Genomic DNA, 23,857 nt, shown 5'->3' with positions numbered 1-23,857 from the left:
CTATTTATTATAAGAAACAAGGGTATCTATCAAAATAATAAATTTCCATGTAAGGGCTTAAAGTTATCATGTAAAACAAAACTTAGAGACTGATATCATGTATTAATTTTTTAGAATACATAGCTGGTCCCTGAAACAGAGCCTCCAGTCCCTTTCTAACTAGGCCAAGTGAGGTATCTGCAAGCACTGTCCCTCACTTTCTCATCTCCAGGGGAAATCTTTAGAAAGAAGAAGATTTAGCAGCAGTTTCTCACTTTGTGCATAAATAAAAATGTAAATAAAATTCATTACATTAAAATATAATATTAAAAAATCTCCAATCTGGGCCAGGTGTGGTGGCTCACACCTATAATCCTAGCACTCTGGGAGACTGAAGTGGGTGGATTGCCTGAGCACACAGGTTCAAGACCAGCCTGAGCAAGAGTGAGAGCCTCTCTCTAACACAGCTGGATGTTGTGGCAGGTGCCTGTAGTCCAGCTACTTGGGAAGCTGAGGCAAGAGACTCACTAGACCCCCAAGAGTTTGAGGTTTCTATGAGCTGTGATGCCACAGTACTCTATCGGGAATAACAAAGTGAGACTCTGGGGATTTTTTTTTTTTTTTTTTTTTGAGACAGTCTGTGATTTAATAAGATACATACTTTTTTTTTCCATCTGACCTCTGACCGTATCTGGCCTGCTCTCGCTGTCTGCTTTCTAAGAGTCCCGCGAGAAAAAACTACTTGCATCAGACAGCATCTAAGACTCATCTCTGACAGGAACTGGATTGAAAAGAAGTCAGCTCAAGGGAAAATGGAGAGCCCTGGACACAGCAACAGGTAATAAAGTAAATTGGAAGAAAAATGAATAATTGCTTAATAATTAATCCCTTTTAGATACCAGCCAAATTTCTCTCATGTCTTTCATAATTCAAAAATAAGACCTACAGATACTTATTTTGAATGGCTTATAAATCGGCTTTTATACTTTATCATATTAAAACTCTGGGTCATTGTGACTTCTTCCTGCTCAGCTCAATGTGTACTTCTCCTTTCCCAACCTCTCTCTCTAGACAGACCAAGAGCAAGGTCCCCAGGCTTCAGTTTCTCTAACCATTCCACAGAGTGTGAGACCCACAGATCTTTTTTTGTATAGAGGCTAATAGCATGAGCCTGGATGACAGAAAGACCCAAGTTTGAATGCAGTCCCATCAGTTACTAGTTATGAGACCTTAGGCAAATTAGCTTCTAAATCTGTTACGTCATCTGCAAAATAAGATTAAGGGTGCCTAAACCTCAGAGTTGTAGGAAACAACTGAGCCCCAGCGTGGCATATCTAGAGAGGGCACATGGAGTATGATAAATGCTCAAGAAACATCAACTATGTTGATGACCCCTCAGCATTTTCAGCCATCTACCCCTTCCCACAGGAGGGCAGAACTCTGATTTTGTTTCTCTGTCCATTCTTTTCCCAGGTGAGTCAGCTAAATGCTGCCCAGTCTAAACCAACATCACAGCCCTATTCCCCCTCCAGCCATCAATTTAGGCTACGTGACCTATTAGTATGTCTGCAGCCAAGTTTGGCCAATGAAAAATGAGGAGAAATCTGATGCAGGAGCTCTGGAAAACATTTACAACTCTTTTTTTTTTTTTTTTTTGAGATGGAGCCTCAAGCTATCCCCCTGGGTAGAGTGCCATGGCATCATGCTCACAGCAACCTCCAACTCCCGGGCTCAAGCGAGTCTCCTGCCTCAGCCTCCCAAGTAGCTGGGACTACAGGCGCCTGCCACAATGCCTGGCCATTTTTTGGTTGCAGCCATTATTGTTGTTTGGCGGGCCCGGGCTGGGGATTTGAACCCGCCACCTTAGGTGTATGTGGCTGGCGCCTTAGCGGCTTGACCACAGGCGCCAAGCCAACATTTACAACTCTTAAAACGAACACTTTTTCCTTTGACTGGATGTCATCAGGTATAGCGGATGGCTGGAACTATGGTAGCATCTTGTAACTAAGATTCCAATAAAATAGCCAAATGGTTAGGTTATCCCCTCCAGGGCTGGTCTCTATGACCAGTAGAATATGGCAAAAATGTTGGTTCTAGAGCTCCTGGGTCAGGCTTGCAGTCCATGGACTGAGGCCTGAAGAGCAGAGTGGGCTTTCTAGGAAGTAGATTACTGAGCCCCGGCCAACAGCCTGACTCCAGCCTCATGAGAGACCCTGAGCCAGAACCACTCTACTAAGGCATTTTCAGATTCCTGACCAAAAGAGTCTGTGAAGTGAAACGTTTAAAATTTTAAGCTGCTAGCGACAGATAACCAGTTTCCTTATGTGTAAGAAATAGATGAATATTTTTAAAAAAATTTTTAACCTGATTTTTTTTTATTATGAATGAATGTTTTAAAAACATTCTTGACAGGCAGCGCCTGTGGCTCAGTGAGTAGGGCGCCGACCCCATATACTGAGGGTGGCAGGTTTGAACCCAGCTCCAGGCCAAACTGCAACAAAAAAATAGCTGGGCGTTGTGGTGGATGCCTATAGTCCCGGCTACTCGGGAGGCTGAGGCAAGAGAATCGCCTAAGCCTAAGAGCTGGAAGTTGCTGTGACACCACAGCACTCTACCGAGGGTGACAAAGTAAGACTTTGTCAAGAATTTTTGTTTTTATAGAGACAATGTCCCACATCAATAAATACAATAAATTTTAAATCACATCTTGGCGTGCATGTATGTGGAATGCAAATAAGTTTTTAAAAATAGTATTTTCAGAATGTATTATAAACAGTAACTACTAATATTTTCTATTTTATTGAAAAATATGTATGTACTGGGTGGGAACCACCAAATTGATTTCATGACCCAGTAATGGGCTGCCACGATCAGTCTGAAAAACATACTATTGCTAGCATCCTACCTCAAAGCCGCCTGAGATACAAGAAGCAGAGATGGGTGCTGGAGACAGTTTGTGGTTTAAGTAACGCTGCATTTCCTTGGCATAATATCAGAAGCTTCCTGCCCCTCACCCAACATATGAAGTTTTTTAAAAAGCTGCTGCTTAAACGATGGCAAGGGCTCATACCTACAGCATCGCTGATTTCCAGAGCAGCCAATAATTGCTTTGATACTTTAATCACCATCTGCATATTTCCAAAAAGTCCCTCAAAGTCAATGTTTGGTACCTGAGAAAGGGAAACAAAATATAAAAATGCATGGAAATGAAATCAACAGTGTATCACTCATATATCTCTTCAAGGACTATATGAAAATTGCTCAACATATTCTCTTTACTCACTTTGACAAAGTTTCTAGAATAGAAACATCTAACATTATCCTTAGTGTCACACTTTGTCCTTCAAGTATTCTCTGCTCTCCTGACCAGCTTCTTAGTAAAGTGACTGTGGAACCAACCAATTTGGCCTGTAAATAAACTGGGCTACAAACTGTCACCAGCACCCATCTGATGGCACTGCCCACTAGCTACAGAAGTTCTTGGGAATGAAGGCCTTGAGAATATAAACCCAAGCCCAGCCTAGGTGGTCAAGTAACTCCCTGGGATATGTTCCCCTTTCCTTATCCAGCACCTAGAAAAGTCCCTAGCCTGTGCAGATGTAAGAGTCTGAGCAGATAAGAAAATCAGAGAACCCTTACTCCAAGACTTTGTCATACTATTATACAGTCTTCCCAGCAGAGCCACTATTCAGACTCCCTGGACCTGTTTTTAGAGCCCTAGAAAGAGGAGATGTCCTAGGGTTACTGTATTAAGTCTGGTAGGTTAATAGGAAACTTGACAAGTGATAGGTTAAAGGTTACAGCTGAAACTAAAGGTTTCAGCTGATGATGACACATGTATCATGGGGCTCTTGATTAAGAGCAGCAGCCACAGTCACAGCCTTTATTTCAAACCCAATTAATCTCTGTGGTGAAAGCTCACATAGCCTAGTGCTTCCTACTTAGAGGACCATATTCCCAGTCTATCTCACTGGTTCCCCCACAGTTCCCACCTGTGCCTGCTGCAGGGGTACCATGATCCGCTCAATACACATTTCCAGATCCCGAATGTAGTCTCTTTCCGTCTGAAGAAGTTCTTCTACCACCTTGGCTCTCTTCTCCAGCATCCTTTGCTCTGGGTTTTCAGTGGACATAGACCCAGGAGAGGCCACCAGTGATGAAGATTGGGAGGAGAGGAGCGTCATTTCTAGAAGGGAAAAGAGAACTGGTCAGCAGCTCTGGGTGTGAAAACAGGAGTCTTCAATAGTCTGAGTCCAGAGAACACACTCCTCGAGAGTCAAAGTTCTCACTGCTGCTGACCACCTGGAAATCTGATCATACCTGTCAGTTCTAAAACGGACAGCTGAAGTGCATAGGAAGCCACCCCTGCAGAGAGAACTTTTCCCACCTATGCAATACCATTTGGAGAATTTGTCCTAAAAAGGAGTAGCTGGCCCATTTCAAAAGGACAAATCAGTGTCTACAAGCTCCTTACAAGAGGTTAAAAATGGTCTGGTCTGGGTGGCACCTGTGGCTCAGTGAGTAGGGTGCTGGCCCCATATACTGAGGGTGGCAGGTTCAAACCCAGCCCCAGCCAAACTGCAACAAAAAATAGCTGGGTGTAGTGGGCTCTTGTAGTCCTCACTACTTGGGAGGCTGAGGCAAGAGAATTGCCTAAGCCCAAGAGCTGGAGGTTGCTGTGAGCTGTGATGCCATGACACTCTACCAAGGGTGACAAAGTGAGACTCCATCTCTAAAAAAAAAAAAAAAAGTCTGGTTGTACCAAGCCTGGTTTCCTGATGTCAGATATAAAACCTGTTCCATGATGTCAAATAGCAGAAATACTAAGCTGAAAACTAAAAATAAAGATACAGTACTTAAAATATTATGGGGAATATAAACGATGTCAAAAGAATTATTATTAGAGATCTAGACAACTGTAGGGCCTATCATTTTCCAGACACTCTGATGGTGGATTAATATTAATATATAATAAAACAGATAAAAAATTTAGATTCTCTCCATGAAAACCTTAATCAAGGCTGAGAGTGGTAGCTCATGACTGTAATCCTAGCACTCAAGGCAGCTCACTGCTTGAGCTTAAGAGTTTGAGACCAGCTTGAGCGAGGGTGAGACCCCATCTCTACTAAAAATAGAAAAATTCGCCAGGCATGTGCCTATAGTCCCAGCTACTTGGGAGGCTGAAGCAGGAAGACCATACCTAGCTATAAAATTTACTTTTAATGGTCTTGTTTCAAATTTTTTGTGATTTCTGGCTTGATGCCTGTAGCACAGGGGTTACGGCACCAGCCACATGTACCAAGGCTGGCAGGTTCAAGTCCAGCCCAGCCCAGGTAAACAACGATAACAACTGCAACAAGAAAATAGCCAGGCATTGTGGTGGGTGCCTATAGTCCAAGCTACTTGAGAGGCTGAGGCAAGAGAATTGCTTAAGCCCAAGGTTAAGCAATTGAGGTTGCTGTGAGCTACGATGTTACAGCACTCTATTGAGGGTGACATTGTGAGACTCTGTCTCAAAAAAAAAAAAAAGATTTGTGATTTCAATACAACAGATTTTCAGTTCTAAATATGTCATTAGGGGCAAGTTGAGAAAAGGAACTCATTTTAAATAGATTAAAAAGCTCTGGAAAGGGAGAATATGTATTGAATTCCAATCACATGCTACATACTTTACTGATTATATCCCTGTACTTATTTAATATATCAAAATTAGGCCAGACACAGTGGCTCACACCTGTAATCTAGCACTCTGGGAGGCCGAGGCAGGTGGACTGCCTGAGCTCAGGAGTTTGAGACCAGCCTGAGCAAAAGGTAGATTTGTCTCTACTAAAAACAGAAAAAATTAGCCAGTGTGGTGGCAGATGCCTGTAGTCCCAGCTATTCCGGAGGTTGAGGCAAGGGGAATCAGAACAGAGGAGTTTGAGGTTGCTATGAGCTATGAGGACACCATGGCACTCTACCCAGGGCCACAGAGTAAGACTTTTCTCCAAAAAACAAAAATTTTGAAGGTCATTTGAGATCATTTTTCTATCATTTAATAATAAAACCAAGGCTTTGAGAAGCTGGCCAGTTTGTCTGCGATTATGTAGGACTAAATGGCAGTTCTGGAATTAGAACCTAAATATATTTAAATCCAAATCCTATGTACTTAATCCTGTATCATAGCCTAGAATCATAACTAGAAAAGGTCAGGGGCTTATTTGCTTCAAATATTAAAAACTTCCTGGAAACTACAGCACTCTCTCCCCGGAGTGAAATTCTGTTAATTATAGTGGTTGAAAGCACAAAGTACCAGCAATCACACAGTACTCATCAATTAAAAGCCAGGCCAGCATGGAGTTTAGAAGCTTTTGAATAACCTTTAAAAAACCCTGTAGGGTGTTTTCGCTAAATGGTGGTTTCCTGGACACCACTCCTGAGATTGATTTTGCAAATCTGGATGGGACCCGGGTATCAGCAATTTAACAAAACCTGAGATGTTTCTGAAGTTAACAGATGAACTTCCGTTTCCACAAATATATTAATTTATACTCAAAGAGTTCACAAGGATTAACTAAAAAAAAAAAAAAAAGTCTGGCTTGAAATGTCTCCAAGTGTAAAAAATGTTTTCCCCTTATTCCACATATATTCTAAGAAAAACCTACTCCACAATTTTAGTATCTGGGACAACCAAGTGAGAGAAGGTAGCCCAAAGCCTTAGCCAGCTGCAGTGAAAACAGATTTTGAACCTTGCACGTCCCAACACAGGGCTGGGAAGCGCTGGAGAAGTGTACTTTTATCTCTGGGCTTCAATTTCCTCATCTGTAAAAGAAGGATAATAGCTGCTCTGCAGAGCAGTTGAGTGAATTAACCAAGGTTAATGAGCTAAGGAAAGTTAGTACTTTTCTCACCATGAGCCGGAAGATGCCGGCCACACCAGATTAAGGGCAAATGCACCAACAAGAAAATGCCCTGTGGAGACGCTAAAATTCTATTCTTCGGTAAGAACAATACAATCTGGGGATGAGCGAGCACACGGAGGAATCAGAGGTCCTGTACAACCAATCAATAAAACGTGCCGATTGAGCGCTCACTTTCAACCTGGAAAAGCCCTGCAGGTGTTTAGCTGGGACGGTAGCATGAATTTACTTTCCGAGCTAAAATAATTTGGGGGGGGGGTTGTTTTTTGATGGCAGTTGCTCCCCTTCCTCGCCGCCTCCTCCCCTCCGTCCCGCTTCCATCCTTCTCAAGACTCCTCCGCCCGGTTCAGGTTAGGGCGCGATCACCGGGCTCACGTCCCCAAGGAGTAAGACGGGTGGCGTCAACTCACAGCTTCTCATAACTCCATCACACACTTCAAAACAGAGTTAAAAAGCAAAGGCACGCACACTGCCCTGGCTGCGGTGAGCTGGCTCTATTGCCGGTGGAGAAAATCTCTGAGTGCCCGCTAGTCGCAAGTGCCCGGGAGCGGGGACGAGGAAGCCACGAGTCCCAGCTCCTCCCGCGCCGGCTCCGCAGCCCCGGGACGTACCTGCAGCACCCGAGTGTGCGGCACGGACGGGCGGGGCGGGGTGTAAGCCAGCCGAGCAGAACCTTCCCAGGACTCTGGAATGTTCCTCAGTCCCCTAAAACCCTTTGTACACGGCCAGCATTCCACCCGGCTTCCAGCATTTACATATGAATCGGCCGAGTCACCCGGGCTATCTCTGCACGGCCAGTCCTAAAGGACGGAGCTGGAACCCTCCGCTCCCTGGACCGCGACGTGCCAGAGCTCTGCCCCAGCTCCACAACCCTCGTCTCCTTCGCTTTCCTCCCCTGGTCCTAAACCCTCGAAATTCCACCTCAGGAAGTTTAATCCAAGATTCCTATCTTTTGCTTTTTCTTCTCTCTACTAAACTGTGTGTGGTTTTCGTTTGTTTTTGTTTGGGGACGACGGGTGAGGCCCCTTTCAGGGATGTATTCCAAAGGCTAATCCATCTCTTGTAACGAGAGGCCAAACTGTAAAGTGGCAGCAGTTGCCTAACTTGTCACCCCAGGGGCCCTCTTTCTGCTGTCCCTTTCCGGGGTTTTGCCAAGGGACCCCAGACCTCCTCCCGTGGGCACCGAAGCAGATCCCAGCCGTTCAAGTGAAAGGACGGCTCCAGCAAGGACGAAAAGAGTGACTCACAGGGGCTTGGTGCCCCTTCACACTCCTGTCTTGCACACATTTACACTTCTAAGGAACCCAAGGAGAATAAAGTTGCACAACAATGTGCATTCTTTCTTTTTTTTTCTTGAGACAGAGTCTCACTATGTCGGGCTCTGCCCTCCTAAAGGACTATGGTGTCACAGCTCACAGCAACCTCAAACTCTTGGGCTGAAACGATTCTCCTGCCTCAGCCTCCCAAGTAGCTGGGACTACAGGCGCTCAGCTATTTTTTTTTTTTTTTTTGCTATAGTTGTCATTGTTGTTTAGTAGACCTGGGCTGGTACCAGCCCCAGTGTGTCAGCACCCTAACCACAGAGCTATGGGCACTGAGCCTGGTCTATACTCTTAACCAATGGCTATCCTGCCTCCAGTTCTTTTCCCAGGCAGTAAATCACGTGAGTTATGACCTAGAATCCCACTTCTGGGTTTTGGTGGTTTTCTGGTAGCTAATGCTGAAGTGGTACATATTTAAAGTACAATTTAATCTAATCTTTAGAACCACAGTTCGTACCCAATAAGACTGAACAATGATGGACATATGCAGCATATACTACAGTAGAATCTCCTTAAAGATCATCATCCAAGGGACTGGAACAAATCAGTCAATATACCAACGAGGTCAACATAGGAACTAGGCCACCTGTACTGAGGTCTACATGTGGTACATGTCCAGTCCATGAAAATAAGGTCAACTTAAGGAGGTGGTCAACTATGGAGGTTCTACTTATTCAAGTATTCATATGTTTATAGCTATAAAACCACACTCAGTATAACAAATTATAAATCTTTGGACAGAATAAAATCTAGTCATCTCACACATAGTAAATATTAAGCAGTATTATAGATAATTTACGGCAAAAATTATGTGAAATCGAGGGCAAGTCCTGTTTTATTATGTCCTTTGATTTTAAAAATTAAAGCAGAGGGCAAAGAAGTATAAGGGAGTAGATAAAAACCTTAATATTTCCTCTATTTCTAAAAAAAATCAAATCTTTTAACCTAGGACCTTTCCTTTAGGAATTTATTCTAAGTAAAAAAGGAACAAGTATACAAATATATTCATAGAGGGATGCTTGGGAATGTTTTCAAAAGTTTAGAAACAACCTAAACAGAAATAACCAAAATTTCCTCAAAATGGCCTGGGTAAGCCAGGCAGTAGGTCACTCCTGTAATCCTAGCACTCTGGGAGGCCAAGGCAGGTGAATTGCTTGAGCTCATAGTTTGAGACCAGCCTGAGCAAAAGCAAGACCCTGACTCTACTAAAAACAGAAAAACTGAGGCAAAGGGATCGCTTGAGTTGGAGTTTGAGGTTGCTGTGAGCTATGATACCACAGCACTCTACCCAGGGCAACAGCTTAAGAGACTCTCAAAAAAAGATAGAAATTTATAGTTGTTAGCAGAAAGAGATCTAATAGCATGTTGCTGAGAAAAGCAGGTTACAAGACAATTTATAAAAGAATGGTAGTTTTGGTTTGGCCCTCGTAGCACAGTGGTTATGGTGCCGGCCACATACACCAAGGGTGGTGGGTTTGAGCCCAGACCAGGCCAGCTAAACAACAATGACAACTGCAACAAAAAATAGCTGGGCGTTGTGGCAGGCACCTATAGTCCCAGCTACTTGGGAGGTTGAGGCAAGAGACTCACTTAAGCCCAAGAGTTTAAGGTTGCTGTGAGCTTGACGCCACAGCACTCTATTGAGGGCAACATAGTCAGACTCTGCGTCAAAAAAAAAAAAAAGATAGTTTCATTAAAAAGGAAAATTTTTTTTTCAGTTTTTCTATTTTTAGTAGAGATGGGGTCTCCCTCTTATTCAGGCTGTTCTTGAACCTGTGAGTTCAAGCAATCTATACACCTCAGCCTCCCAGAGTGCTAGGATTATAGGTGTGAGCCACTGGGCCCAACCAAAAAAGGTAAAAGTATTTTAAATGCACATTTTGAAAAGGAAAAATTGTTGAAGAAAATAGAAACTGATTTTTTTCTCTTTCTTTTTACTTTTTCCCTTTTCTAGTATTTCTATGGTGAACATGTATGTAATAGTGATGATTAAGAATAATAAAGTGGAAAAAAGAGCATTTGCTAGAAAATGATAATGGTTCTAATACTAACAGTCAGCTCCCAATTACCCTGTTAATCCATTTCAAACTTTCTTCACTTTTTAATAATCTGAGGTTTTTTTCCAGATCTATTAATCACTTTAAATAAAGAAAATAGGTAATAAAACACTGTTGAAATACCAATTTGTAAAAGAAAGAGATCCACGATCGCCCACTAGCAGTCTCTCAGAGGCAGTCCTTTGGTAGCAAACCCAGAGAGAAAGTAATCTTTCTGTGAATTGGCTCATCTTTCCCCTCCCCAGCCCCGCCTGGAGGAATCCTAAGCCCTGGTTTTCCATGTCACCACGTCAGCCAGCCCACCCAGCCCCCATTGCTTTTCCTTTAGCACCTACTTTATGTCTATTTGGAGAAATTTTATTCTGCTCTATGTAAAACTTCCAATGCTGTGGTCACTTTCTTTTTTGCAGGCTCAGGGAAGACTCTTCCTGGATCCCCAAACCTCAGAAGTGAATGTATTAACATTTATATCCTGTATCTCAACAGCAACTAAAAAAGCTTTCCTGGTGGCTTTTGCTCAGTAATGCCTGCTATTTTGGCAAGCAGCCTTAAGTAAAATCCCTTCTGGTAGGGACACCACCTCTGAGACCTTGTTCTAAAGCAGCGGTTCTCAACCTGTGGGTCGTGACCCACAGGAACTGTATTAAAGGGCCACAGCATTAGGAAGGTTGAGAATGACTATTCTAAAGGCTCCCATTTCCCCCTCTTTCCAGGTCCCCATAGGGCCTCAGAACCACAAACAGGAGTCAAGAGTCCACAACTTCTTATGTTCCAGGATAGTGAGTTAAATAGCAGCAGCAGGGTCAGCGCCTGTAGCTCAGCAGCTAGGGCACCAGCCACATACACTGGAGCTGGCGGATTCGAATCCGGCCCAGGGCTGCCAAATGACAATGTCAACTAGAACAACAACAAAAAATAGCCAGGTGTTGTGGTGGGTGCCAGTGGTCCCAGCTACTCCGGAGGCTGAGGCAAGAGAATTGCTTAAGCCCAAGAGTTTGAGGTTGCTGTGAGCTGTGATGCAATACTCTACTTAGGGCAACAGCTTGAGACTCTGTCTCAAAAATAAATAAATAAATAAATAAATAAATAAAGCAGCAGTAAATGAAACTCCATTTTTGAACACTCACCAAATACATATAACTCCTGATAAGGTGTGCTTAAAACTGTAAGATTATTTTTTTAATCTTTAGATAGCACAAGTAAAATAATCAACAGGGCATAGTTTTTGTAAAAACGGTAAGGAATGAATTGTCACTGTTTAACAAGCAAATTTTGAGTATAACATCAGCCAACAAAAATATGTGAAAAGTGTTATTTTTTTTTTCATTTATTGGAGACAGGATCTTGCTTTGCCCAGGCTGCAGTGCAGTGCAAGTGGCATCATCATAGCTCATTGCAGATTTGGGCTCAAGCAATCCTTCTGCCTCAGCCTCCTGAGTAGAAGGACTATAGGCACAGGTCACAGCATCCAGTTCACTTTCTAAATTTTTGTAGAGATCAGGGTCTCACTGTGTTGCCTGGACTGGTCTTGAACTCCTGATCTTAAGTCATCCTTCCCTTGAGTCTCTCAAAGTGGTGCTGGGGATATAATTGGAACTGCTACTGGATCTGGGTGGCGGGAACAGTGAATAAAGCACTCAGACTAAAAGTCAGAAGACCTCAGCTCTGGTCCTGCTTCTCCCCACACCTGTGTGACCTTGGACGTGTTATACCACCTCTCTCAGATATTGTTTTCACATGTGTTTCACATGGCATCATCACAGCTCATAGCAAGCTCAAACTCCGGGGCTCAAGAGCTCCTCTTCCCTCAGCCTCCCAAGTAGCTGGGACCACAGGTGCCCACCACAACAACCAGCTAGTTTTTCTATTTTTAGCAGAGATGGGGTCTTATTCTTGCTCAGGCTGGTCTTGGACTCCTGAGCTCAAGGAGTTGGGCCTCTTTGGTCATTTCCAGCTCCAGATTCTTACATGACTTCCCACTCTTTACCATTATTTACTCCTCTCAACCTGGTAAAGACACAGTAGCCTCTAACTGGTTCTGCAAGGAATATCATCACTATGTGAGGCCTCTTTGGACTCACCCAGACAGTTAGTCATTTCCTCTCAGAGAGCCCAGAGAACTGGCCACCTGTGCTATTATGACACCTGTAACAACAAAGCTTAATTATTTGTTTCCTTATCATTTCTTGAATGTGACAACTTGCCTCTCAGCCTTTTCCATCCTTTCTGCTCACTCACTGTCTTCTAAGGCTCAAGTTCCAGCTTCTCCATGAACTTCTCTACTCCTTGGATTACTCTTTGTTCTAAACTTCCCTCTCTGGTGGCAACACAAAATAACTCTTGCTAATTATCTTTTGATATCTGAGTTCTGGCACCTAAAGTAGACTATTTCACTGACAACAAGTATTTACTGAGCACTTATTAGATGCCAAGTACTATGTTAGATTTTGGAAACATCATCTTCATTCATTCCCATCATAGAGCTTAGACTCTTCTGGACTGTCCCGCACACTTAACATATACTTAACCTACATACACCTAACCTACATATGCCTACCCTGAGATATGTAGCTCAGTGACCGGCACTTAACAGCAGTAGTCTTTATTACTTAGCAGTAATAGGTATGATTTTGATGTTTCAGATTCAATCAAAATGCAATATATTTCATTCATTTGTCTCTGCCACTTAAAGAAAAGGGTTTCTTGATACTGTGGAACCAGGTCTGCTGTGGAGCCCCACAAACATAACCTTCTACTAGAGATGACTACCAGTGTGTCACACTCCTGTAGCTTGGCAGCCTGATATTTATGCACAGCCATGGGCACTTCCTGGTGTCTCAAGAAATATCAAATCAAGGGCGGTGCCTGTGGCTCAAAGGAGTAAGGCGCTGGCCCCATATGCCAGAGGTGGGGGGTTCAAACCCAGCCCCGGCCAAAAACTGCAAAAAAAAGAAATACCAAATCAGAAAACACTGGTATTAGGTGGGAGTATCAGGATTCTGAGCTCCTATTTGGATATTATAAGAAGTTTGCAAATACTTAATGTTTCCTCCAAGAAGATAAGCTGGGCACAGTGGAATAGACCTGTATTCCTAGCACTTGGGAGGCCGAGGCAGCTGGATCGCCTGAGCTCACAGGTTTAAGACCAGCCTGAGCCAGAGTGAGAACTCGTCTCTAAAAAGAGTAGGGCATTGTGGTGGGTGCCTGTAGTTCTAGCTACTTAGGAGGCTGAGGCAAGAGAACGGCTTAAGCCCAAGAGTTTGAGGTTGCTGTGAGCTGGGATGCCAGGGCACTCTACCAAGAGCAATACAGTAAGACTCTGTCTCAATAAAATAAAAAATAAAAAAAAGATAAATCACATCTTCCTATCCTACCTCAATTTCTTGCCTTTTCTTGATATCTCTTGCTTTTAGAGAAAGACCTGTGATCTCCCCAGACCAATACTTCTTCATTGTTGATAGAACATTATACAAAAATAACACAGATAATGGCTTCAGAAGAAAACAGACAGCCTAGCTTCTTAAAAATTCAACTCAACCATCCCAAGAAGCAGGGTCTTTGAGTTGGATAGGAGTCAGCCAGACCAAAGTGTTTAATCTCAGAAGAGGAGTAACTTATTTTCTCTAAAGTTTCAACTATCCCCAATTCTTAAAGAAATAGGGCCCTGGGCAATGCCTGTGGCTCAAAGGAGTAAGGCACCGGCCCCACATACCAGCTGTGGCAGGTTCAAACCTGGCTCCAGCCAAAAACTGCAAAAAAAAAAAAAAGAAAAGAAATAGGGCCCTACATTTACCGTGTTTCCCCAAAAATAAGACCTACTCAAAAAATAAGCACTAGCAGGATTTCTATGCATTTGTTAAATATAAGCCCTACCCGATAATAAGACCTAGTGATGGGCATGGCTATGCATTTCGGCCCCAAGCAGTAAGGAAGACTGGAATGCCTTTTACCTGCCACATCTCCTTTCTCCAAGCCCTTGACACTTGTGCAGATGTGCATGTGGTAACCACAGTTGCCCATGTGCAAATGGCTAGGGGAAAGGAGTTCATGCATCACTAGCGCCAGCCCCACCAACAAGGTCGGCTCCCCATGTCAGGTTCCAGAAGAAGACAACTTAACTGTATTGGAATAAATGTAGATCGTTGTATTATACTTAATAAAAATAAGACATCCCCTGAAGATAAGCCTTAGTGTGTCTTCTTGAGAAAAAATAAATATAAGACAGTGCCTTATTTTCGGGGACACACAGTATTTCCTCTTGCCTTCTCCTTTCCCTCCTACCCACTCATTTACCTTCAAACAAACATTTATACCCTGATTTTAGAAATTTAATAAACACATGAAAACTGTCCAACTGAGCCCCTGTAGCTAGAGTCACATCTCTTCCATAGTTGCTGGGAAAGGTCTACATAGTTTCCCTCTATCACCTCACTCCCCAGGTCCTTTAGGATTCTGCATTCTCACTCCTCTAGTAAAATTGTCTTTTCAGTCAACTAATAACCTCCACGACAAATCCAATGGCATTCTCCTTGATTTCCTGGTGGCAACTGAAGTGTTGGTCGTGTCTCTAAATTCTCTGATTTGCTCCAGAGCCCCTCAAACTCTCTTGCCCCATCCTTCTTACTGGCCTCCCCTCCTTCCACCCCACAACTGTGGGCAACTCCTGGGCTTCGTTCTCAGATAACCTGCTTCCTTCCCCAGCTGTTGCTTCCCTCCAAGAAGGCATCAACTCAGTGTCAGTGATACATCTGTGGAGGTGACTCACCATGTACAGGCCCTGCTTTGACTTTCTCCTCAGGCTCCCATTCAAACTCTCATCTGGCTTCATTTTTTGGAGAGTCTCACTCCATCACCATGGGTAGAGAACTATGGTGTCGTTATAGTTCACAGCAAACTCAAACTCCTGGGTTTAAGAGCCCCTCTTACCTCAGCTCCTGAGTAGCTAGGACTACAGGAGCCTGCCAAAATACCCAGCTATTTTTAGTAGAGATGGGGTCTTGCTCTTGCTTAGGCTAGTCTTGAACCCCTGAGGTCAAGCAATCCACATACCTCAGCCTCCTAGAGTGCTAGGATTATAGATGTGAACCCTGTCCCGGGCCCCACCTGGCTTCTAAGATTGCAATGCTTTAGCTCTTTCTACCACTGTGCTCCTCGCCACCTTCCAGACATCTTTGTCACCACAGCTCTGGATATTTACCTTATGCTTTTGAGACAAGATCTTTTTCTGTCACTCAGGCTGGAGTGCAGTGGTGGGATCATAGCTTTCTATAGCCTTAAAGTCCTGACTTCAAGTGATCCTGTCACCTCAGTCTCCCAATTAACTGAGACTACAAATGCACATCACCACATCCAGCTAATTTTTTATATTTTATGTAGATATGTGGTCTTGCTGGGTTGCCCAAGCTGGCCTCCAGTGATCCGCCTGCCTCAGACTCCCAAAGTGCTGGGAGTACAGGTGTTAAGCCACCACGCCTAACCTATAACTCTGGATCTTTACTTATAAAGTTCCCCCAACCAAGAAAGTTCTCTCTACCTATCTCAATTCCATTATTCCTTTAACTTTTAACCAACTTCAAATGTCTCCCAAAAGTCTTTTCTAATAACTCAAGCAAATACTGGTACAGTGACATCATCACAGCTCACTGCAACCTCAAACTCCTGCGGTCAAGCAATCTTCCTACCTCAGCCTCCTGAGTAGCTGGGACTCCAGGTACACACTACCACACCCAGCTAATTTTTCTATTTTTGTAGAGATAGGATCTTGCTGTGTTGCCCAGGCTGGTCTCAAACTCCTGACCCAATTGATCTTTCTGCCTCAGCCTCCCAAAGTGCTGGGGTTATAAGCATGAGCTACCACACCTGGCTTGAACATTTTTTAAATTCACTTTTATATTTTCAGAAATGCCAGTTGTAACTTATTAGATAAGTTTCAAGACTCAATCATGAATAGTCATACATTATTTATAAAAACACTGGATTTGTTGATATGTAAGTTTCCTTCTAGTAATAATATAAGAGGGTCCTACCTTGTAGCCTTCCAACCCTGAAACTTTAGCCTTAAATCTTATCTGAATTTCATATTTTTCTCTACAAGAGCTCTTCATTTAGATATCCTAATACCACTTAAATTCAACATAGGTTTCATGGAATTTGAAACAGGTCCCCTTCTGATCATAACTATTTATATTATTGGCAAATGACTTAGTGTCAACCCTTGGCTAAGTAACAGCAGAGGAGCTCACATTGTAATATCCTCCCTGCTGATAACTACTAACAACTCTTTACAAGCTACTTAAGAAAATAACTACATGCAGTCATTGAAAAGCAATCAAAAGCAGGTAGAAACTAGAGGGAAAGTGACTCACCAGGAAAGCAAACTTAGGTAAGATCCATATTTATCCAATATCCCCAGGTACTCCTCAGTCTTTTACAAACCAGGGAATGAAGCAAGAGAGGAAAGCCAGCAAGCAGCCATTTTCCTGGGCCAAGGAGCCAGAGGTTCAAGTCTAGAGGCTCTAAAGAGCCTTGATATTAAGGCAGAAATCTCAGAAAAGAGGAAGCCACTAAGAGGAGATCCCCAGAATCTGTGGAGGAATTCCTCTCAAATTCTTGAGCTGGGCACACAAGTGATGAAACTCCAAGGAACCCAGCAGAAAACACCACCCGAAAGCAGAGAAGCCCAGATGTCCCACCTCTGTGTGGTGCTGGAAGACAGTTTGAAATCTGAGTCCCTCCAAATGAGGAGGTTCAACAGACACTTCCAGTTTTCCAGTGAAACCTCGGAAGATCTGCACCTTAGGAGTAAGGACTCTCTCCTCCCTCTCAGGAATGGGGAGACCTGCCCTAACTAACCTCACATGGAGGCCTCCCCAGGAGAATGAACTATTAAGGCAGATGAGGAAAGAAACCCTGGTAGACAGACTGAGTACGTGGCCTGGCAGTAGTCTGGGGAGCAGCTAGTAAACAGGCCTGTGTTTCTCACCCAGAGCAGAAGTGTGGTGGGGAAGAGTGGGAGTGGATGAGGGGAGGAAAGGATGGGGCATCCACTGGGACGATTAAACTTGAGATGTTTCCACATCTAAGGGCAGATATCCGTGGGGAGCAGTGACTATCAATTTGGATCTCAGAGACAGGGGATGATGAAGTGACAGTCTGGTGGGGCAACTTGTAAACGGAAAGAGAAATGGGTAGATAAAATGCAAAGAAATGTTAATTTATGAGCAACTACTATGTTCCAGACATGTAATTAAGTGATTTATTTATACTATCTTATGAGACAGGTACTATTATCGTCATACAAATAGAGGAATCCAAGTGGTTGTAATTTGTCTAAAGTTACATTATTGGTAAACGGTGGAGCTATTTCTTTCTCTCTCTCTCTTTTTTTTTTGTACTGAGGGCACTTCATTGCCCTCAGTAGAGTGCCGTGGGCATCACATAGCTCACAGCAACCTCCAAATCCCGAGCTTTGGCGATTCTCTTGCCTCAGCCTCCTGAGTAGCTGGAACTACAGGTGCCCGCCACAATGCCCAGCTATTTTTTTGTTGCAGTTCAGCTGGGGCCAGTTTTGAACCCGCTACCCTCAGTATATGGGGCCAGCGTCCTACCCACTGAGCCACAGTCACCGCCCCTCTTTCTCTTTCTTTTTATTTATTTATTTATTTATTAATTATTTTTGAGACAGAGCCTCAAGCTGTCCCCCTGGGTAGAATGCCATGGCATTACAGCTCACAGCAACCTCCAACTCCTGGGCTCAAGCAAGTCTCCTGCTTCCACCTCCCAAGTAGCTGGGACCACAGGCGCCCGCCACAACGCCCGGCTATTTTTTGGTTGCAGCCGTCATTGTTGTTTGGCGGGTCCAGGCTGGGGATTCGAACCCACCACCTTAGGTGTACGTGGCTGGCGCCTTAGCCGGTTGAGCTATAGGCGCCGAGCCTCTTTTTATTTTTTTTTAAAGAAAGGGTCTTACTGGGTTGCCCAGGTTGGAGTTTGGTGGCATGATCATAGATCATAACTCACTGCAGCCTCCAACTCCTAGGCTCAAGGGATCCTCTTAATGCCCTGTTCCACCTCCTGGGCAGCTGGAACTAGAGGTGTGTGCCACCACATCCAGCTAGTTTAAAAAAAATTTTTTTTTTTTTAAGAAATGATGCCTAGGCTGGTCTAGAACTTCTGGCCTTAAGTGATCCTCCTGCCTCAGCCTCCTAAGTAGCTGGGATTACCGGTGTGTGCCACTGTGCCTGGCTCTGGAGCTGAGATATGAACTCAAAACAGACCAACTCCCATGCCTGTAATTTCTGTAATTTCTGTTGTTACTGTGTAACATTCAGGAAGGGTGAGGCATGTGCTATGAGACAGCCAACAAAGAAAGTTAGAGAGTAGAAAGATTTCTAATACAGGCTGAGGAGGATACTAGGGGTAAAAAAATGAGGTGCCAATTCACTTAAATATAAATGTACTTTCAAAAGTTAAGTCCTCAAATATAAAGAAATAGTTGTAAAAATGGAGATGATAAAAGGTGAAGGCGAGCTGGTTTCAGAGAGATCATAGGGCACATTACAACACTGCAGAGAATGGTTTGACTCCGGTTAAGTCAAACAGAATAAGCACACTTCGATTATAGTTAGGAGGCTTCCTACAATAAGGAACTACAGGCAGGAAACAAAGTTCACTGCAGGAACAGATGTGGGGGAAGGGAAGAGAAAAGACGAAAAGCAATACAAGGAATCAGAGAATCAGACCTTTTCTTCCTTTTTTTTTTTTCTGTGAGCTGGAAGGAATTTAGAAGTCATCCAATCCCTATCATTTCAGAGAGAAAATGCACTTAGAAAAAAGGTGATGAGCAGCTAAATACCTCAGCTTCTCAGCTACAGCCGGGTTTGGTTTCATTTTTATCTTTGAAAGTGCAGGCTCAGAGCCTGCTTTGTCCCAAATGGTGCCCTAGAAACTCAAGGTAAATGAAGCCCATGTTGGAGGACCACCAGATGAACCCTGGAGGATCCAGGACCACAGCAGGGCTTATCTTTTCAGTCTTTGAGGACCCCTAGAATAAACCTCACCAGCCAGCTCAGTCTGAAGGAGACCTAAACAAGAAAGCTTCCACTCCGTGGAGGGTATGAGGTGGAATTTCCAGAATGTTCACATTCTCTAACTCTAACCTGAATGCCCCCAAATTGGGCAGAACCAGAAAGGCTGCTTGAAGTGAGGACAACACATAACACACAAAAAAAATTTTTTTAACAGGGAATCCAGTAACCATAAAAACAACACAGCAAAAATAAATAAAGTTCATTTCAGAGAACTGAAAAAGAAAACATACTATAATGACAAGAAAGAAATAATCATGGCATGATAAAGACTCTGACGAGTCCCATTTTGCAGATAACTTAGTTAAGGCTTGGTGAGATGAAGTCATCTGGATTCCTAACGTGTAGAAAGCGCAATGAGGAATCATCTTCTGAACCTCATGAGAAGTTTAGTGCTCATCATTCACTTAAGTTTCCTATAAGTCAAGGAATGAAGAATCTATAAAACAAGACAAGACTTCTTTTCTATTAAAGTCTACAGAAATTTAGGGAATAAGAGAACAAAATATGCCAGGAAAATAAATTTTAACTTGGTGTTCTCACAAGAGAAGCACAGACATTAAAGAATGGAAAGAGACTAGCGATTAGAGGGACCTGACGAAACCAAGAATAAATGAACATCCCCATGAGAATGGCATCTGGCATGCTACATATTCATGACACTACATTTAACCTTGTTGTCTACAATGCCTTTCACAGAACTGAATCCCTAAGGTTGCTCTCACTCAAGATACACATGATAAAAACTTAGGGACACACGTTTGAGTACACGAATGCTCCTGGTACCTGCTCTGACCCCCTTTTAATCTATTTCTATGCTTTGTCCTTCTCAGGAGGCTGGCTGAGTTCATACCTTGGGGTTTCTTCCTGTTTTGCACAAACTCTGAGTGCCTCAGGGTGCTGGGTGCTGTGCGGCGGAAACAGCTATTCCTTCTCCAAGTCTCTGGGTCGTTTAGTTCTCTCTCTTCCTCTAAATGCTGGGTCTTCTTCTCCAAAGAAGGGCTGTGAGGAGTCCTGAAATGATGTCTTTCTTGCACTCCCCTAGCACACTGATACTGCTGACCCTCTGGGATGATGCTGCCATCCCCTAGTGCCATCAGTTCTGGTTTGTCATTGCCATTATACTCCAAATTATATAAAGAATCTGCTCCTCTGTAATTTTGAGACTCATATTCAACATCTGCCAATAAAATACCATAGCCCTTATTTTCTGTATAAATATTACCCTGATCTGCAGGATTAGTCTTTGCTTTGGGATAGATTTTATCATTTTGATAAACATTCCTGTCCTCTTCATAGAGTCTAACAAATCCTTTACCTTCATCGATACCTTTCAGATCCAAAAAGTCCACAGATTGACCATAAGTATAATCCCCAGGAACATGATATAAATTGTTGAGATCTCTATAATAAAAATTAGTTTCTTGACAATTCTTAAGATTATAATTAAAATTCCTGTGGTCCATATACCACATTCCAGATTGACCTAAATTTCCCAAACAATCATCCAAACTCCTACTGCCAGTCCGTCGTTCAGTTTTTTTAGGGTCCTCCGGATTCTTACAACCCGCAAAGCCATTCATCTCTCCGTATCCTGCAGCTTTCCAAGTCCCAGTTGGGCTTCCTGTTAGCCAGTTACCCTTCGTCTTGGAGCTGGTAGTCCCATAATCTACGTTTTCTGGACTCCCGTAACCATCACAGCCTCTGTGGTACACACAGTCCTTTCCACTTCCATCTGCTTCCCCATAGTCCATGTAGCTTGGTTCACTCTGCTCCAAATCCCAGTATCCGCAATCCCTTTTTCTGTAAGGCCGATTCTGGCGGCTGGCCTGGTACCTGGGCCCCCAGTCATTTTCTCTGTGAAGTTCATCCCACTCGCTATAATTCCTTTTCCGGAGGCTCTTGCAGTCGCTGTACTCCCAGTGCCTTTTATTTTCTACTTCTCTTTCTTTGCTAGGCGCCTCGGTTTCACACATACTCACTATGCTTAAAGACACAGGTTTTGTTTCTCCTTTCCATGGGCTGGGTTGGGCTTTGGACAGGTGCAGTCTAGCCTAAGGCTGGATCTATCCTGCTTAAAATACCTCCCAAAGCACTGGAGAGCCTCTCTTCCTGTTGGTTGGAGCTTCTAGAGATGTGGAGTTATTTCAACCTCAGGATCCAATCAGTGAGCTACTCTATCTTTTCCCTCAGATGCCAGAAGATAATTAGTAACTAGTTCATGTGATTGGAGTTGGCAACTCTGTTTGGTGTTTCCCTCAAGCTGGTCAAACTGGTTTGGCTGCTTTACTTGGTGAAGATAGAAACATTCTGCTACTCTAAAGGCTTTGCAAAAAAAGTTGTGTGAAAAAAACAGCCCCCTTTAAAAGCCCCAGGTGAGGTCACATATCAGTCTCCTTAATCCTTTAGTAAGCCACCAGGGGTATAAATACAAGGTCTCGTTTTCCGCTCAAACTGGACTTCCCTTTCCTGTCCTCTAAATCCACCCTCCCTATCCTTGGACATCTGAAACTCTCAGGACTCCCTTTCCTTTACCTAGAGGCAGAACTCTTGCTCCTTTGAGGGCTTTGCCTTTTTTTTTTTTTGCAGTTTTGGCAGGGCCTGGGCTTGAACCAGCCACCTCCTGTATATGGGGCTGGCACCATGAGGCCAGAAATCAGAAAGGCAGGTATAAAATACTTATCTGCATCCAATAAACAGTAGACAGATCCCTGTCATACATGCAACAGTGTAGAAAAGAAGGAACAATTTTGCCCCAGCCTTGTAGTGCAGGAGCAATACACTGTAAAGTAAGATCCAATGTGGTAAGCGCAGTGTAACCAACACCAACAGCAGTGGAGACAAAGTGAAGTCCCAGGGGTGGCCCCCTGGAGGCTTCCTGGGAATAGTGGCATTTGAACAGTCCAAGATCTCTGGAGATGGGTGAGGACCAGGAAATGGGGAATAGGGCGGTACCTGTAGCTCAAAGGAGTAGGGTATTGGCCCCATATACAGGAGGTGGCGGGTTCAAACCCAGCCTCAGCCAAAAGCAAAAAAAAAAAAAAAAAGAAAGAAAGAAATGGGGAATAGTTTGAAGGATACAATATGCGGGAAGAATGAGAGAGAAGGCTGGACGGGTGGGTTGGTATGGGTCCCAAAGTACATGAATGCTATTTGTTTTATTCAATGGATAGTGAAGGGTTTTGAATAGAGGAGTTACATACTAAAAGGCCTTAATGAGATTACTCTTTTAGTTGTCTGGTCATTTATCAGATGGCTAGGGATGATTCCTTGAACTTTTACCTAATCCCTGTTCATGAAATAATATAAAGAGCCCTCAGGAGGCCAGGATTGTATGCTTTGTTAAAATTCGAAATTTATTCTTGAGTAAACTAGTTATTCTCTCTGGGACCCAATCTACCCATCTTATACAATGAGGCAGTCGGCCTTGCTGACTCCTCTGATCACTCCAGCTGTAACTAGCTATGGTTCTGTTGTCTTTCACAACCTCTTTCTCCTTTCTTCAAACACCTGATGTGCTATTACTAACCTTTGGATTCTCTGTAGTTCCTGGAGGAGTCTCTGGACTGTCCCATGTGATGTTTAAGGGAGGTTTTCTGTTCACTTTCTCTGTCCTCTTGTGCCTTCCTAACCCACAGCAGCAGCAGTGACAGCCCTGGCAGCTTCTATGTTTTCAGGGTGTCCTGTGTGCTGTGATCACACTAGCAAGTTGGTTTAAGTTTTCATTTCCATCTTCACCTCTCTGCAAGGAGGGTATATATTATCCTTCATTCATTACAGATAAAAGAAACAGTGTGAGAGTTTGAATAACTGATCCAACATTTGAACCCCGATCTGGTTGACTTCATGGCACTAGACTAAGAATGTAATAAAACCTTAATCTCCTTCAAACCAAGTGAATAAACAAGTAAACACTGTCCTGGTCTAATTAAGAAGTGAACCACTACTGAGGCAGTCATGCTTCTCTCCCCTCCCACTGTCATTCCCTCTGTGTCCCGATCTACCCTGCCCCAGAGCGGGGGCCCACCACCCAACCACAGAGAACACAGTCACACACAAGATGGTCATGTACAGACTAACTCAGTAACCTATAACTTATTGCCTAAACCCAGTAAAGACTGTGATGTGGTTCACCGAAAATAGGAAGGCAACATTATTTGGAACAGCTTTTACCATGAGTTATTAATATAACAGAGCAACAGTGTAATTTAGAGAGAACAAATGGGAGGAGGACATAGGACACCCAGAAGTTCAATTTCTGCTAATGTCCAGTTGTAGCTATGCTTCATCTCTCTGGCTACCAGTCTTCTTACATGGGAAATGAGGAAGCTAATGGTTTCTTTGCCACTTTAGATCTAAAATTCTACAATCTTGCTTATTTCTTTTCTTTTTCTGGGGGAGGGGGAACACAGTCTCAAGTTATTGCCCTGGGTAGAGTGCAGTGGCATCACTGCTCACAGCAACCTTAAACTCTTGGGCTTAAGCAATCCTCTTGCCTCAGCCTCCCAAGTAGC

General features: G+C 43.5%; 1 protein-coding gene across 3 annotated transcripts in view; it reads right to left on the bottom strand.

Annotated features, from left to right (window-relative positions):
- DNMBP (dynamin binding protein) overlaps positions 1-23,857 on the bottom strand; it is a 126,193-nt gene that overhangs the window by 20,597 nt on the left and 81,739 nt on the right. For 2 of the 3 annotated variants that reach the window (XM_023511613.1, XM_003787269.3), the window contains exons 5-6: positions 3,972-4,165; positions 3,050-3,149 (exon numbers count right to left, since the gene is read on the bottom strand). In XM_023511613.1, the coding sequence (XP_023367381.1) occupies positions 3,050-3,149; positions 3,972-4,165 (294 nt within the window). Of the gene's footprint in view, positions 1-3,049; positions 3,150-3,971; positions 4,166-20,196; positions 21,910-23,857 lie in introns of those variants that run through there. The other variant, XM_023511614.1, reaches the window with a different exon arrangement.

This window comes from Otolemur garnettii, unplaced genomic scaffold, assembly GCF_000181295.1.
Source record: "Otolemur garnettii isolate 467f Iridium unplaced genomic scaffold, OtoGar3 scaffold00021, whole genome shotgun sequence".
Lineage (NCBI taxonomy): Eukaryota > Metazoa > Chordata > Mammalia > Primates > Galagidae > Otolemur > Otolemur garnettii.
This window is presented reverse-complemented; position numbering and strand designations above follow the sequence as displayed.